The sequence below is a fragment of the Chlorocebus sabaeus genome, chromosome 13, assembly GCF_047675955.1.
Source record: "Chlorocebus sabaeus isolate Y175 chromosome 13, mChlSab1.0.hap1, whole genome shotgun sequence".
In the NCBI taxonomy this organism is placed as follows: Eukaryota; Metazoa; Chordata; class Mammalia; order Primates; family Cercopithecidae; genus Chlorocebus; species Chlorocebus sabaeus.
The window spans coordinates 32,005,363-32,022,493 of NC_132916.1; the positions used below are offsets into that span (position 1 = coordinate 32,005,363).

General features: G+C 41.6%; 1 protein-coding gene across 9 annotated transcripts in view; it reads right to left on the reverse strand.

Moving 5' to 3' along the window:
• The window catches only part of SCML4 (Scm polycomb group protein like 4), a 127,169-nt gene that overhangs the window by 72,342 nt on the left and 37,696 nt on the right, over window positions 1-17,131 (reverse strand). For 8 of the 9 annotated variants that reach the window (XM_073022383.1, XM_073022388.1, XM_038001059.2 and 5 more), the window contains exon 2: window positions 3,087-3,301. The exons of the other annotated variant lie outside the window; for it this stretch is intronic. In XM_073022383.1, coding sequence (XP_072878484.1) covers window positions 3,087-3,301 — 215 coding nt within the window. The remainder of the gene's footprint in view (window positions 1-3,086; window positions 3,302-17,131) is intronic. 9 annotated transcript variants of the gene reach the window in all.

The window sequence follows — 17,131 nt, forward strand, 5'->3', positions numbered from 1 at the left end:
GTATGGCTCTTCATAGAACATACGATGTTCAGAGGTTTTGCTTTCTTTGACCAGGGCAAGAAGCGGGCAGTAGCACCATAAAATGTGATACTCTTCCAGCTGTGAGCCTGCCCCAGCCATGTGGCTGCAAGCCTGGGGCCAAGAGGGAGATGGCCAGATGGGCCCTGCGAGGGGGCCTGAACTATGAACTCTAGAGCATTGATACCTGACCGCCAGTGTAACCCTCCCTTATCTGCCTGCAATTCACTCATGTTATCCTCAAGACTCAGGAAGCAGTTAAGTGTCACAGCCTGTGTTACATGTTCTTGGGTCTTGAAGGGAGGTCTTGGACAAGAGAGAGTTCCCACATGTGCACAGAGGTGATTGACAGAGCAGCTGGGGCAGCACCAGGCAAGAAGTGACAAATGTCAACCAGTATAGACTTGTTACACGGTCAACACAATGAGGTGTCCTCAGAATCTCCTGGAGAAGAGCCTGCCAAAGGCTCAGAAACGTACTATTTCATTATGATGCTATTATTAACATCAATATATCATTGTAATAATGTTATTGATATGATAAAATTATGTTATATCTTATTTTATAAGATTGATATTATTGTATTATTTCTCTCTTGTTAGTATATTGTCATCTCATTACAAAAGTAATTATTATTCTCCCAGTGTCCAGCTGTGTATAGAGTCTTCTCCCCCAAAATACTTTCCCCTTCAAATCTAAGGCTACTAACCAGCTGTAATTGAGCTTGCAAGAAACATGTTAACAAAAAATGTAAACAAATTCTGATGGAAGACCTGGAAGCGTTTTCTTAGCAATGAAATACAAGATCTTTAAAAGTTAGACTAAGTAATATCTTACTTTGCTTGGTCAGGATTTTTTAACAACTTCTGGCTCCCCAACTGTGTCCCAGATAGTTAAAATTGTCAAATTAGTGGCCATTTGGCAAATGGAGTGAAACTGTACAATTTCTGAGCGGCTTCTTCACAATTAAAGTCCTGTTATTAATGGTAAAATGGGGTTTCCAGGTCTAGAAAATTGTCAAAATAAAACAGGGGAGATTAACAGGTTGCCAATTTTATTTTGCCAACTAAGAACATTTTTTAAAATTACTAAATACTATTAACATACAACATTAATAAAACAAAACATTTTACCGCCAAGATAATAGGAAGCAGATATTTCAGAATAAAGGGTCATCGTTTAAGAGGAATCATTTGAACTTTATGAAGACTTTCAAATGGCTGTTGTTTTTCTTATGTCACCACGGATGGGTGGGAACTTCACGCAGACTGCCACCTGGTTTGGAACTATTATTCTAGAACATTAAGCCCATATCTTGGGAAGCTGTGTGGGAGTTGTTGGCCTGAAATATTTCCATACGTTTTCCTAAATATATGGGAAGTGGCTTCAAGGAAGAGCGGTGGTCTACTTCCCATAAGAGAAATTCTATGAGGAAATGGGAAGAGACTGCCTGCTTTGGGCAGAGCCCTGTGTTATCAGCCAACCAACCCCAAAGATTTCTTCCTGATCTGAGTTGTCTCTGAGTGTCACCAGCACTGGAAACTACCCTTTTGAGGAGACAGGAAAAATTGGGAAATCAGGTTCATTTCATGGAATGAATTTTTAATTCTTCCTGGCCCCGGGAATGCTGAGTCTGTTGGTAATTTTCATTCTTGGGTCACAGCCCCCAGGAGAGTAGGAGAAAGGCCAAATAGGAGAGAGAAGTCTTCAGTATGTTTCTTCGGATCCTGGATTTACTCCCTGGATCTATAAACAGAAAAGCCGCCCTGCTCCAGCCCTCCAGATGCAATTCCCAGAAGCCAGCAACTGCACAGGTGGCTGAGGGGGTGAGACTGGTGCTACGCCGGTTTCAGAGACAGTTCTAAAGCTGGCATGCACATGAAAGAAAGGAGATTCTTGTTGTTAGAAACACAACCAGTGAGAGAAAACTTTACCTCATGAGATAGCTGAGTAAAAGCTTCTTTTACTAAAACCAATGACCCCAAACTAACTTTGAGGAGCCTTCCTCCCACCTACTGATTTTATTTTCCAGCATTTTATTTCCAGAATTTTATTTTCCAGCATTTGGAAGAACTATGGAGAACCAAAGGGATAAAGGTTGAATTCATTACCAACTCTTCCAGAAGCTCTGTCTACTGACCTGAAATAATTTCCATATATTTTCCTAAATATATGGAGTTAATTGCCAATTTGCATTCTGATTTCAGTATTCAGATCTCAAGATGGAAACATAAGCCTTTATTTCACGAAAAATAGATGAAGGAAAACTTCTGAAGCTCATTTTCTAATGCCCAAAAGGTTTGTGAAGAACAAGTGTAACATTTTTTTCCTCTCTAGTAGCCTATTCAAAAACATCTTAGAGAAGCAGCCCTCCCTTGGGTTTGAGCTGGTTTATGATTGTGGTTACATCAGAGGATTTATTCTCCATCCTAGCCTCTCCAAATCACTGCTAATTCTTAAAAGGGTTACGGGAATATAGTTTTGCCTGATATGCCTCCTTGTAGCCAAACTTGATGTCAGCACCTTTTAGGCGTGGGAAACTAGGAATTAACACGCTGAATTTTCATTATGACTCTCTGTGTTGAGGTTCTGTTTGGGAAGACTTTCCCATGTCCTTTGACACTGGCCTGCTCGCATTATTAATTTAAATGTCTCAGGAACATCATCTGCTCCTGCTAAAATAAATGACAAATGAGTTCTGGAAAGAGGCCTCAAGATTTACCCTAGTAGGAACAGTCAGGGGAAAGCTCAGTGTCTGAAACACTAATTTAGATGCAAGGTTTAATAATGTGTGTTTAGCGATGACCCTAAAATCTGCTCGCTCACAACTTTCCCCATCTGGTGTAATTTGCTTTCTCCACTTGGAAAAATGCACACGACAGCATGCATTATGTGCCATGTTGTAACAATGAGACCTCGTCCGTCACATGCTTCACCAAGGGAGGCTTATTTCTCATCCTGTCTCTACCAAGCTCCCAACCTCTAGTGGCATTTTGCAGTGCAGGTCTGACCAAGTTCCCATGCCCCAGCCCAATACCACTTTGGAGAAGGAGATGATGGAGCCGTACCTTGTACCCGGGTTTCCGCCCTCTTTTCTTTGGGATCTTCACTGCTGGTAAAGAGCCAGCTGAAGCAGAATAAAGGTTATGAACTGCCATCTTCATAGGTGTGGAGTGAAGTGAGGGTCGGCCTCGCTTTCTCCCCGGGATCCTCTGAGACTGCATTTCTGCTGGTGCCAGTCTTACAGAATGAGGTGACAAATCGCTCACAGGCAGAAGAGGTGCTAAGAATTAGTCCAGACACAAAGCAAAACAAAAACAGAAGTGTTTGTTTGGTTTGCAAGGCAAACATGATTCTATTTGGTGATTTTGGCGATACCTACCACTTATTGGAGGGGAAGACCAAATATGAAGGAGCTAGGTACCACTAGATGCATTTACTATGCTGTTGGGCCTCTGTGGGAAGTTAACTGGTGTAATTTTAAGGATGTTGAATTTCCATGGGGCAAGTGAAGTAGGGAAGATACTGGCTAGGCAAAGAAAACAATAGTTTCCCAGCTCCAAACACAGCTGATAATGTCACCAGCAACAAAATGACTTTGTTTGTATCTCAGTTTCCTCAGTTAGTTCAACTTTGAACTATTGTAACAATAATATTAAATAAACAAAGCCACTCTCTCATGTTCACTTGTATCTCTTTGGTTGAGTTATAAATTATCATGACCTCTTTTTCTCTTGAAAGAAATTTAAAAGAAATTTAAATTTATCAAATCAATTGTATGAAAGTTGACGATGTCCCTCTATCAAAATGTGGACAGAGATTTACATACAGATATATTCATTTTAGCATGATTTAGAATTGCAAAATTAAAATGGATGCAACCCAAATAATAAACAATAAGAGAATATGTAATATATCTGCAGAATAAAACAATCAACTAGTTAAAAGTCTTTAATGGCACTTTTTGGATAGCATGATATTGAATAAAAAAAGCATCACACATTAAAATGACCTCAACTATGCAAAAAATGTGTATGGTAAAAAAAGTGGAAGGAGACATGCTAAAATGCCACCAAGACAAGGATGGCAAGACTATGGGTAATTGTTCAACATGTACAATCTTTTGTAAAGATACCCTACATACTACAATAATCTTAGCATGGCACTAAAAATATAAATAATAAGGCCAGACACGCCAGGCACACTGGCTCATGCCTGTAACCCCAGCACTTTGGGAAGCTGAGGCTAGTAGATCACTTGAGCCTAGGAGTCCAAGACTAGCCTGGACAACATAGCGAAACCCTATCTCTACTAAGAATACAAAAATTAGCTGGGCATGGTTGCCCACACCTGTAATCCCAGCTACTTGGGAGGCTGAGACAGGAGAATTGCTTAAACCAGGGAGGCAGAGGTTGCAGTGAGCTAAGATCGCACCACTACGTACCAGCCTGGGTGACAGAGCAAGGTTGTCTCAAAAATAAATAAATAAATAAATAAATAAATAAATAAATAAATAAATAAACTTCTCAGGTAGAATTAATTGCCTAAACCTTGAAGCAAGAGGTAGTCGATCAAACTTGACTCAAACAACATAGCGGTCTCATGAGCTCAGGGATCAGACTTCCTGGAATGTTCAGGAATGTGATGAATGAGGCAGAACTTTAGACTTTGATTCAGGGATGATAAAATTCATTTTTAAGGATTAGTGGTACCTTACAGTGGAAATGAGAGGCTTCTGCCCAAAAGCCTGTAGAAGGAGATGGGGAAGATGATGGGCACAGTCCCTACACCCTGGCCTGGGCTTTGTCTACAAGGACAAGATTGCTCTGCTCAGCACAGAAAATATAAAATAGTGGAAGTTCTTAAAAACATGATGGGAAATATTGGGTATCCTTTATAGATTTAAGGTCACTTTGTTAATTTTCTGAATATGAACAATATTCTATCAATAATATTGATTGTTCTTTGAAATACCATAGGTAGTAAATAGAATTTTAAAGTATAAATTTATTTATTGAATGCACTGTTAAATAGAAAACAGTGCGCTGTTAGATAGACAAGGTGTTTTGGATATGAATTTTTTTTTTTCTGTTCTTGTGAGTTTAAGAAAAATACTCAATCTCATTGATTCTAAGAAGCATATTTTTCATACATTAACATCTCTGAAATCAGGGTGCACCCTACAGTGTGTCAGAATTCCATAGGGAACATTTTTTTTTCTATCTTAGTAGAACATAATATAATGACAGGTGATATAACTAAAGGTATCTTAGAGTCAATCAGTTAGGATGAGGGACTATAAGCTCATTAACATGTAAACAAAAAAAATCACCCTACTTCTAGACTTAGTGCCTATACTCCACAGTGCCAATAAATATGCAAAATATTTGTTTTCCAAAAAAAGGCTACTAAAAACATTGAAGAACCACCACATTTATTGAATAAGATTTTGGCTATGTGGAAGTTGATCTGAGTCTAATTTTGAACTATTCTCATCAAGTTTCTGTGTCTTCCTTATTATCTCTATAGACTTTAAACTCAGGAATTATTTTTTTCCTAGTTTAGGACATGCTTCTCTACTACTTTGTCTTTACTGAGGAGTAAAGACAACTTATCCAGTAACATCAATATCCGAAGTCAACAAGAGAAAAACCATCATCAGGCTGGGCGCGGTGGCTCACACCTGTAATCCCAGCACATTGGGAGGCCAAGGTGGGCAGATCATCTGAGGTCAGGAGTTCGAAACCAACCTGGCCAACAGGCTGGTAAAATCCAAAAATAAGCCAGGTATGGTGGCATGGACCTGTAGTGCCAGCTATTCGGGAGGGTGATGTTCGAGAACCTCTTGAGCCCGGGAGGCAGAGGTAGCAGTGAGCCGAGATCACACCACTGCACTCTGGCCTGGGAGACAGAGTGAGACCCTATCTCAAAAAAAAAAAGAAAGGAAGAAAGGAAGAAATAAAGGAAGAAAGGAAGAAGAAAAGAGAAGAAAAGAAAAGGAAAGAAAAAAGAGAGAGAGAAAGAAAAGAAAGAAAAAGAAAGAAGAAAGAAAGAAAGAAAGAGAAAGAAAGAAAGAAAGAAAGAAAGAAAGAAAGAAAGAAAGAAAGAAAGAAAGAAAGAAAGAAAGAAAGAAAGAAAGAAAGAAAGAAAGAAAGAAAGAAAGAAAGAAAGAAAACCCACAATCAGAGAAGGCATCACATCGCTTTTCTCTCTTGTGGAAAAGGTAGTCCTCTTGAAGGATAAATTGACTGCAGTTCTTTCCTGGTGAGTTGTAATGCTCTGAGATGCTTCCTCACAAACTCTCCTGATAAATAGCGTTTGAAGAGTAAAAGAGGGGTAACCAATTAACTAGCCCCAATATCCTAAGAATTTTTATCATTCAAATTAAACTTTTTACAAAAATTCCTCAATAACTCAATTTTTTTTTGAAAAAACGTCCTCTTTTAAGCTGGGTTTTCCATTGTTCTGCTTCCCTGTCGCTATTGTGAGGGAAAAACAGGACTTGGGTTGCTTTCTACGTCTTGCCTTCCACAGCAGCACACTCATTCTAGAGAGCATGAAGGAGCTTTCCAGGCAGCTACATCTCAGAAATACATTTTACGCTAATGGAGCAACAATGAACCGGGATTGGTGGAAAGCTAGGTACCCAGCAACTGGGGAGATATTTGGAGCTAGGAAGTCTTCCCACAGTCTTTTCAATTCAGGAAGATATTCTTCCCTAACTGCTTGTTGCAAGTAAGTACAATTTTAAGGAACAAGTGAGAAGACTCTTAAAAATTGAAGAGGTCATTTTAACCACAGGGGATTCTCTAAATGTCTCCTTGATATAAATTTGAGGGGTTTAGAGGAAAGCACTTTTAAAGTGGCTTTTCAATAACAGACCCAGACACTTTGGAAAAGATGATAGCCAAAGTGCAGGTACCCCAAAATATCCCTTTCCAAAACTAAGACATGAACAAAAAAAGTAAAAATAACAAAGCTCAATGCTGAAAATAAGGAAGAGTCTCAGTCTTGGAATGCAATGGAAATAAGACCAGTGAGATTTTTAAAAGGGAGAACATGGCTGCGGCAGATGAGCAGTGAAAATTTATCATGTTTAAAGAAAAGCTCAAAAGTAATTTCAAAACAAAAATACTCAAAGGTATATTAATAGACTGTCTTCCAGAATGAAGAGGCCCTCTGAGTCTTAAGAAAATTTATTTCAAAAATTGTCTGGGTGGGGTGGCTCACACCTGTAATCCCAGCACTTTGGGAGGCCGAGGTGGGCGGATCACCTGAGGTCAGGAGTTCGAGACCAGCCTGGCCAACATGGGGAAACCCCATCTCTACCAAAAATACAAAAAATTAGCTGGGCACGGTGGCAGGTGCCTGTAATCCCAACTACTAGGGAGGCTGAGGCAGGTTGCAGTGAGCTAAGATCGTGCCACTGCACTCCAGCCTGGGTGTGACAGAGTGAGACTCCATCTCAAAAAAAGAAAGAAAAGGAAAAAGAAAGAACAAAAATTTATTTAAAATGAACAACAAATAATCAACACTCACAGGAAAACATCTATAAGCATTTAGGCAGGATAAACAGGTCATTTACTGTGGTAAGAATAAACAGGCGAGTTCACTTCAGCACCATCAGCCAGAAGATAATGGAGTCATGATGGTGGCATTTTTTCCGAGTTATTTATAGTGGTTGACACACTTGCACCCACCACAGGGCATTTGCATTTGCAGTTCCCTTTGCCTGGAATGCTCTTTCTTCCCCCTTCGGTTCATGCCTCTCCTTCCTCAGTTAACTCAAGGAAGCTTTCTCTGACCCCACTAGGGTTTCCTGAGCTTAGAGTTCCTCAACTGAGACACAAACCCACTGCACGTGTAGTATCCACCGTGGAGCTTGGACAGGGGGAGCCCATGGGAACATGAAGCTTATGTGACTTGCTGTGCCTCTGACCTAGGAGCTATCTGTCTTCTGCCATCATCTGTGCCACCAGGGCCAGCTAATTTGTTTGCTGTCAGAGAGGGTAAAATCTCAGACCCTTCACAGTTCTTCATATAGATTTCATAAGAAGTAGAAAGATTCCAATGAAGGAAATAATATGTCTTAAAATTTTGCTAATGTCCTTAAATAAGATTTGAATGAATAAGATTATTTTATTTTGGGACAGATGGGTATTTTTAAAATATAATTTTCACCTAAACTATTCTACAAATTAAATGCAATCACATTAAAACTCCAAACTGACTTTAGAAAAAGAAGGGCAAAACAAAGTTCAGTGAGGAAGATTTGCCCTCCTAATTATTAAAATGTAGTATAAAACTCCAACAATGGGCCGGGCACGGTGGCTCAAGCCTGTAATCCCAGCACTTTGGGAGGCCGAGACGGGCGGATCACAAGGTCAGGAGATCGAGACCATCCTGGCTAACATGGTGAAACCCCATCTCTACTAAAAAATACAAAAAACTAGCCGGGCGAGGTGGCGGGCGCCTGTAATCCCAGCTACTTGGGAGGCTGAGGCAGGAGAATGGCGTAAAAACCCGGGAGGCGGAGCTTGCAGTGAACTGAGATCCGGCCGCTGCACCCCATCCTGGGTGACAGAGCGAGACTCTGTCTCAAAAAAAAAAAAAAACTCCAACAATGGCAGCAGTATGGTATAGGAGTAGCAATTGGGTCAATGGAAAAGTTAGTCCAGAAATTAAATATATATAAAATTTCCATTAAAAAATTTAGGAACATTTCACATCAAGACAGGAAAGCGCAATAAATGATTTATGGACAACTGGCATCTAGAAACAAGTAAAATTTTACCTATATTTTAACAAAATATTTTTAGAAATTTCCAACACTTAAATATACATTTAAAAAAAGAAACATTAAAAAGTACTAAAGACAATATAAGTCAACATCTGTATGTTCTCGGAATGGGGACGAGCTTTCTAAGTACTGGATATTAGAAAACTTGGGAAGCAGAACTAGAAAGACTGATAGACATGACCACGTAAAACTCAAACACTTTCATAAAGCAAATGTAAAATCATAAAAAAGATTGAAAATAAAGCTAAGGAAACTATTTGCTACATATGGGAACAACAAAAGATTAATACAAAGAACTGCTTCAGATTATAAAAATATTAGGTTGGTGCAGAAGTAGTCGCAGTTTTTACCATTGAAACTAATGGCAAAAACCGCAGTTACTTTTGCACCAACCCAATAAACGTGAAACTCACTCCCTCAACACATACAACAGAAAAATAGGCAAAGGATACAAAAAAATAAGAAGGAAAGAAGAAAGGAAGGAAAGAGGTGAATTCTTACAAGGAAAGATTCTGCACTTTATTGCCAACTCTCCCAAAAAGTAAATTGAGGTATCATTTGTCAATTGCCAGACTGATAAATGTGAAAAACCCTGACAATACTCATGTTGGTGAGGGTCTGATGCAATGGGCATTCTCATTGATTGTTGGCAAGGGTACAAATTGGCTAGCCTTTCTGGAGAACAATTAGAAAACCACGTAAAAATTTACACAGTCACACCTCCTAATCCAACTGCATCACTCCTGAGGATTTATCCTAAAAAAAGAATCTGAGAAGAGCACAAAGATATATGGCCAAGGATATTCTTTAAAGCATTCTTTATAATAGTGAAATACTGAGAGCAATCAAAATGTCCCTCAAAACAATTGTGGTTTAGCACATCATTTCACATTCATAAAATGAAATATTTGTGTGTATATATATATGTACATATGCATGCATATATGAAGATTGCAAAATACCATATATGCTTTTATTCTCTACATATATATTTTATATATAGATAAAGATAAATCTGCACATGTTTAAGCATAAAAAGGTCTGAGAAAAGTAATCATCAAAAGGCTAATGACAATTGTGTCTGGGCAGGAAAATACTAGAAGATGCTCTTTCTATCCTGTTTGTACCCTTTTGCATTGTCAGAATTTTTTTTTTTTTTTTTTAGATGGAGTCTCGTTGTGTTGCCAGGCTGGAGTGCAGTGGCACAATCTCGGCTCACCACAACCTCCGCCTCTCGGGTTCAAGCAATTCTCCTGCCTCAGCCTCTCAAATAGCTAGGATTACAGGCGCCGGCCATCATGCCTGGCTAATTTTTGTATTTTCACTAGAGACTGGGTTTCACCATGTTTACCAGACTGGTCTTGAACTCCTGACCTTGTGATCTGCCCACCTCAGCCTCCCAAAGTGCTGGGATTATAGGTGTGAACCGCCACTCCCAGTCACATTGTCTGAATTTTTAAAATCAGAATTAGAAAAATAGGATAAAGAGAAAAACAAGCAATGAATGGATAATTCTTATTTTCTGAAAGTTTCTACTGAAAATTTTTGCTTCGTGGAGTGGCCTTTTGTTTTCTTGTTTTCTAACAGTTTTTGTTCTTGAGCCACAGAACTTCAGTGGCCACTATTTTAACGCTGCAAACAAAAGTAACAAAAAGGCAAAAAGGTCTTTATCAATCAGCAAAAATATCAGAAAAGGTTGTTCCAGAGCTAAGAAGCACATCCATAAACAGATGACGGACAGGGATGTTTCGCTGGACTCGGGAAGAAGCAGCTTGCCACTGTCACCCTCCTTGACACCATTTCCCCCTCCTTGACACCACCTCCCCACAGGTGGCAACTGGGCCACTGCCCTTTTCCCAGATTCCCCATCTCCAAAGACCTTCAAAGACCTCAAATGCTGTCCAAATATATTCTATCCATAGATACATAATTTAACACATTCCAGTATATAAATCAGACCAGGTACAGTGGCTCACACCTGTCATCCCAGCACTTTGGGAGGCTGAGGCAGGTGGATCACTTGAGGTCAGGAGTTCGAGACCAGCCTGGCCAACATGGTGAAACTCCCATCTCTAATAAAAATACAAAAATTCGCCAGGCATAGTAGCATATGCCTGTAGTCCCAGCTACTTGGGACGTTGAAGCACAAGAGTCCCTTGAATCCGGGAGACCACACCACTGCACTCCAGCCTGGACAGCAGAGTGAGCAAGACTCCATCTCAAACAAAACAAAGCAAAACAAAAAACAAACAAACAAATACACACACACACACACACACACACACATATATATATATAGAGAGAGAACACGCAGGATCTTGGAGGTATATATGAAACCTCTGAATTTTTCTGCTTTCAATTGAGGACTTCAGTGCAGTGAATACTACCTCAGTTCAGGTCAGATTTGAAAGCCATCTTGAAGCACAGTGCTTTAGTAGTCATTAAAAGAGTCTGTCCCTAAAACAGCCTCGTCATCAAGTCTCTAAGTCTCCAAGTTATAACCTTTAAACAGCTGTCAAATCCTGGCATGGAATATTAAATCAAGTGATTTTCCACTGGCTTCCTAAGTCTCCCTCTTCTTATCAAGCCAAGACTTGGCTAGAAATACTACAATGGAAAGCGAGAGTAACTAAGATCTGTTCTGTTAATTTGGAATGACATTTTACATGTTAGCTTTGCAAATCTAATACATATCAACCAAGGTCCTGGCAAATCATGCTTCATCAAGATAAAGATCAAGAAATGACCAAATCCAAAGCATGCTCCAATCCCATGGAGACACTGAGTCATCCAAGAGTTAGTCTGAGGCATGTCTTCATGTATTTACTCCTTCATTTACTAATTTGTCCAACAGATTTTTGTTGAATAGACAGTGAGGCTCAAACACTATGCTTAGGTACTTGGATGCCAAATAAAAATAAGACACATCCCAGCTGGGAGCGGTGGCTCACGCCTGTAATCCCAGCACTTTGGGAGGCCAAGGTGGGTGGATCACGAGGTCAGGAGATCAAGACCATCCTGGCTAACACGGTGAAACCCCTTCTCTACTAAAAACGCAAAAAGTTAGCCAGGCATGGTGGCAGGTGCCTGTAGTCCCAGCTACTCATTCGGGAGGCTGAGGCAGGAGAATGGCAGGAATCCGGGAGGCGGAGCTTGCAGTGAGCCCAGATCGTGCCACTGCACTCCAGCCTGGGGGACAGAGTGAGATTCTATCTCAAAATAAATAAATAAATAAATAAGACATATCCCCTCATATAGTCACTGTCTACAGAGAAGCAAACAAGCAAAGAGGCCATAATAATATGCAAGACAGCTGGTCTAACAGGTTTTGTATGAAACGCTGTGAGAACACCAAGGAGGAGGGAGATCAATTCTTTTAGAAAGGTTAGGAAGGGTAGGAGCAGGTGACATCAGAGCTAGGATTTTCCCTGGCAGAGAAGAGCAAGATAAAGGCACAGGGCTGGTGATGATGCAGGGACGTTTGGTGGTGCATGGAGAAGGGGTAAGCCAGCCCAACTGGAAGCAGGATCAATGGCTTCTGTTGTTTCTATAAGAAGTGAAGGGAGGTAGCTATAAGGATGCCTACCCTCTGCTGGACTCTAAGTTGTTTCCTTCTATTAACTGCATGGAGTGTGTTCCTGACCTTGGGGTAATCTTCTTCCTCACTGTCATTTCAAAACCACAGCCCTATCTTCTCTTGTTCTGGGGCGCTATGTTGGCCTCCCTGTGAGCCAGTGTCATCCTTCTGCCAGCAGTTTCACCCTAATGCTCGTGTCTGCAGGCTGCTTAGGGCTGTCTGTGAGGTGGTTCCCAAGGATCAAAATGTACTTGGGCATCTGTCTAAAATTCCACCATTTCCAAGGTGGCTCAAACTCTCCTGCTTTGGAGGCCTTTCCTCGTCCACACACTGGCCTCTCAACTCCTTTACCACCCATTGCCTGCACTTCCAGTTTCATCAAGCACTGATTACATGACGGCTTATACAGTTTTCCCTTTGTTTTGCACACACAAATGATATCTGTACATCCCTGGAGGCCAGGGACCATGTTTCACATGTCACTCTGCTCCTCACAGCCCCTGGTACAGTATTGCACCCACAAAGCACACTTGGCACCTGTGGCAACCTGTTCACCATGGAGTCTAGCCATCTCACTGAGGCTGATGGCCCACAGCTGGAGTCAGAGGTGCCTTTGTATTTTAAATCTTTGAATAGAAATACATCAGTATAAAAGAATGCCTTTGATAGAACGAAACCTTCATACCATAAGAAGAATAGGGCTACCAATATAATCTGTTAAATTGAAAAAAAAATTCCTTTACACACATTTTCCTCCAATTCTGATACTAAAATTTGACCAACAGAAGCTAAAGCCAAGACTCACGTGTACTCATTCTTAGCATCAAATTTTTCCCTCGGATACTATTCTCCACCATAAATAAATCCAGGAGGCTGAGTGTGGTGACTCATGCTTATATTCCCAGCAGTTTTGGAGGCCGAAGCAGGCGAATTGCTTGAACCCAGGAGTTTGAGACCAGCTGGGCAACATGGTGAGACCCTGTCTCTACAAAAAATACAAACATTAGCCGAGCGTGGTGGCACACATCTGTGGTCCCAGAGAGTTGGGAGGCTAAGGTGGGAGGATTGCCTGAGCCCAGGAAGTTGAGGCTGCTGTGAGCCAAGATCTCGTCACTGCACTCCAGCCTAGGCGACAGAGCGAGGCCCAGCCTCCAGTAATCATCATAATAAAAAAACTTAAAAAAATGAAACCAGGACTCCTCAGAGATGACTGATTTCATATCTTGGGGATAGAGAAGAGTTGGCATTAGCTTGTAACATATTATTATTACCAGAACAAAGATAATTTTGAGAATATCAGGGGCTGGTGCTAAGAGGACAAAGAAGCAACTTGTAACAATTTATGAATCAATAATAATAACCATAGCAATGTAGTCAATTGACATAAATTGTTTGTGATAGGGAATGGGTTTTTTTGTTTGTTTGTTTGTTTTATTTAAAAGACTTAGATAAGGTGCACCAGACTATGGTTGTACTTGTATTAACCCAAAAGAAGGGTGAACAGAATAAAATGTGATTTAGGTGATTTTCGTAAGTATAGGAGAGCTTATGTGTAGGTATCTTGTTCTGTTGAGTACTGATATGCACTTGTCTTTACCTGTCTAAATAGAGAAAGTTAGAGTTTGAGGGCAGGTGGACAACATGGCGAGACCCTGTCTCTACAAAAAATACAAAAATTAGCAACAAAAATTAGAAACAAACCCGGTTTCTAAACACAAAGAAACTGAAAGTCAACCAGCTTGTCCTGAAAAAATAGGAATTGACCCAGGAACAAAAAGACCGGCTAGTCAATCTCAGTTGTCCTACCGGATAAGCAGGCCAAAAGAGGTTCACTAAGCCGGGCGTAGTGGTTCATGCTTGTAATCCCAGCACTTTGGGAGGCTGAGGCAGGTGGATTGCGTGAGCTCAAGAGTTCAAGACCAGACTGAGAATAAGGCATAACCCCATGTCTACCGAAAATACAAAAATTAGCCCAGTATGGTGGTGTGTGCCTGCGCTCCCAGCTATATAGGAGGCTGAAGTGGGAGGATTGCTGGAGCCTGGAAAGTTGACGCCGCTGTAAGCCGTGATTGTGCCACTGCCATAAGCCGTTATTGTGCCACTGCACTCCAGCCTGGGCAACAGAGTAAGACCCTGTCTCAAAAAAAAAAAAAAAGAAAAGAAAGAAAGAAAAAGAAAGAAAGGAAAAAAGAGGTTCAACAGAACATTCAAGGGTGATAAATCCACCAAATATCTTTCTGGGAGTTGCAATGTGCGAACTTGTTTCTTCAGCCTGTGGTAGATGAAGCTTCTAAATGTGTTTTGTAAGTATAAGGAGACCAAGGCTCATGTACCTCCTTCTCCAGATGTAGAACTCTCAACTCTGTTGTTGGATGGGGTACAAGGAGCTCCCCAGGTCCTTGTAATGGGCCCTCGGCTGTGAGAGAAGACTCTGAAAGCCTGTCAAATCCATTCCACCCTTGGCTAAACCTGTCAAAGCTATCACCATTCTCAAATGCTAGAACCTTCCCTGCCCCCAAGAGGGATACAACAGCCAGGGTGACAGAAAGCCAAGATTCATATATTTAAGGACAAGGAGGAAAGATAAATGAAGTAAGAACAGAGAATATGCACAGTGAAGTGGAAAAAACACCCATTCCAGCCTGCAGGATTCAGAAACACTTTAGAACATTTGAAAGCATGAGTAATAGGCATGCCGCAGAGGTAGGAAAAGTTGGGCTCAACTGTACCCTAAATCTACGTATTCTCTGGGGCCCACCAGTCTCCTCGGTTGGCACAGGAAGAGGAGGAAAGACTATTTCTAACTCCAGTCCTGCCATCAGGCCTGCTTGTTGGGGCTGCTCCTGAGAAGGTGACCTCAAGGGAGCATGAGAAGGGAGGGATCCAGTCCCAGGGGGCTGAGTGTGCCCCCTCCCTGTTTCAGATGTCCATCCCTTCTTTTTAAATCAAGTCCCACATTAACAGGCCTTACCCGGCACTGTGGAGATTGCATGTGGGGCCCTGGACTGTTTCCCTCAGCGGCATTTCTTACTCTTCTCCTGCTCTTCTCTGCACCAAAGCAGGTGTTGTTCCCCTAATTCTTGGTGACTGTCAGCTGCTGGATAAGTTTGCCTGATGGGAGGTGCTGTTCTGAGTTTGCCTGATGGGAGGTGCTGGTCTGAGTTTGCCTGATGAGAGGTGCTGGTCTGAGTTTGCCTGATGGGAGGTGCTGGTCTGAGTTTGCCTGATGGGAGGTGCTGGTCTGAGTTTGGAGGCAGAAGTTGGGATGGGTGAAGCCCATCTTTGGTGAAATCCCCGTCTTTGCTTGGCTAGGTCCCTGCTAGAAACTGCTCCTCCTCTACGGCTCCAGCTCCCTCTGAACAGACCCGGATGGTGCCAAGCTCTGCTGGGTGACATGGTCCTCGTTTCTGTCCTGCCACCTCCTGCCCCTGCCCCTCGAGCAAGCTTAGGGGTGGTTGCAGCTGCAGGGACGGTGGCTGAGTGCCCAGTCTCTTGTTTTGGCTTATCACTGTGCAACCGTTTCCGCATTAAATACTCAATGCCTTAAATACTAAAGAGATTTCCTAGTTGGACCCCAACAGACAGATGTGAAAAGGACAGCATCTGCCTGTGCTTGAGACAGGCCAGTTTGTGACCGGGCAGAATGGGAAAACTTGTAAGAAAGGAAATTTCCTATCTTTCCTATTATTTTAAAGGATGGGGTCTGTCTCTCTGTGGCCACACCTGGAGATGCACCTGCAGGCAAAACCCATCAGTCAAGACAAGGGATTCAGAGGACAGGGAAGATGCAATGTTCTCTGCCATTGATATAGTCAGCAGAATCATGGATAAAAGAAATGAGAGAGAATGATCTTTAAGATAAATGTTGAAATTTATACCCTGGCATGTATCGCATGTTATCATCCACTGGGTAAAGAAGACGCACATAAACATTTCACATCTATACATGCATGTATGCTTATGGATGCATAAGGTATCACCAGAAGCATTTTTACAATAGTAGCAATTGTCTCTTGCTGTGGTGGGAAGAGGAACTGGGGTCCTAAGGACTGGAGAGAGAGGAGGGTTTTTTTTCTCTGCATACTCTTTTTTACCTTTTGAATGTTGTGTAGTTTTAAAAAATTAAAATGATCCAATAAAGTCAATCTAAATGAGTGAGTGGCTCTGATATCCTCAGCTTTTGATTAGCCAGGGCCAGCTGCCCTAGTACGTGGGAGGTGAAATGAGTCAGGTACCCCGGACCCTGAAAAGGCTCCAAATCACAAGCCCACATGTAGGGGCTGCACTCATCATGGCCCATGGTGTGTGCATTTACCCTGACTGGGATCCTAATCACCCCAGTGGTTGGGCTGAGCAGAGCAGCAACCATTTCAGTGGGTGTTTATGGCACATGAGGCATAGGACTAGGTATGAGTGGACATGACCCTGGACTTAGGGGACCGGACTTTAGTGCTGGCTCTCCTCCTAGTTAGCTGAGACAGAGACAAGTCACTTCACCATTCTGGGCCTCCGCCCCGTACTGTACGGGTTCAGATCTCTCAACTCCCTGTTAAACAAAGCTGACAGACACGCCTGGTCTGTCAGCTTTGCTTGACAGGGAGTTGAGAGCTCTAAAACCTTTTATTTATTTATTTACAACAGACGCTTTATTTATTTATTTTCTTTATTTTATTTTCTAATTTTCTTTTTTGTATCTTCCTGGTCCAGAGTTGTATTTGGGTCAAGGAGTGCATTCT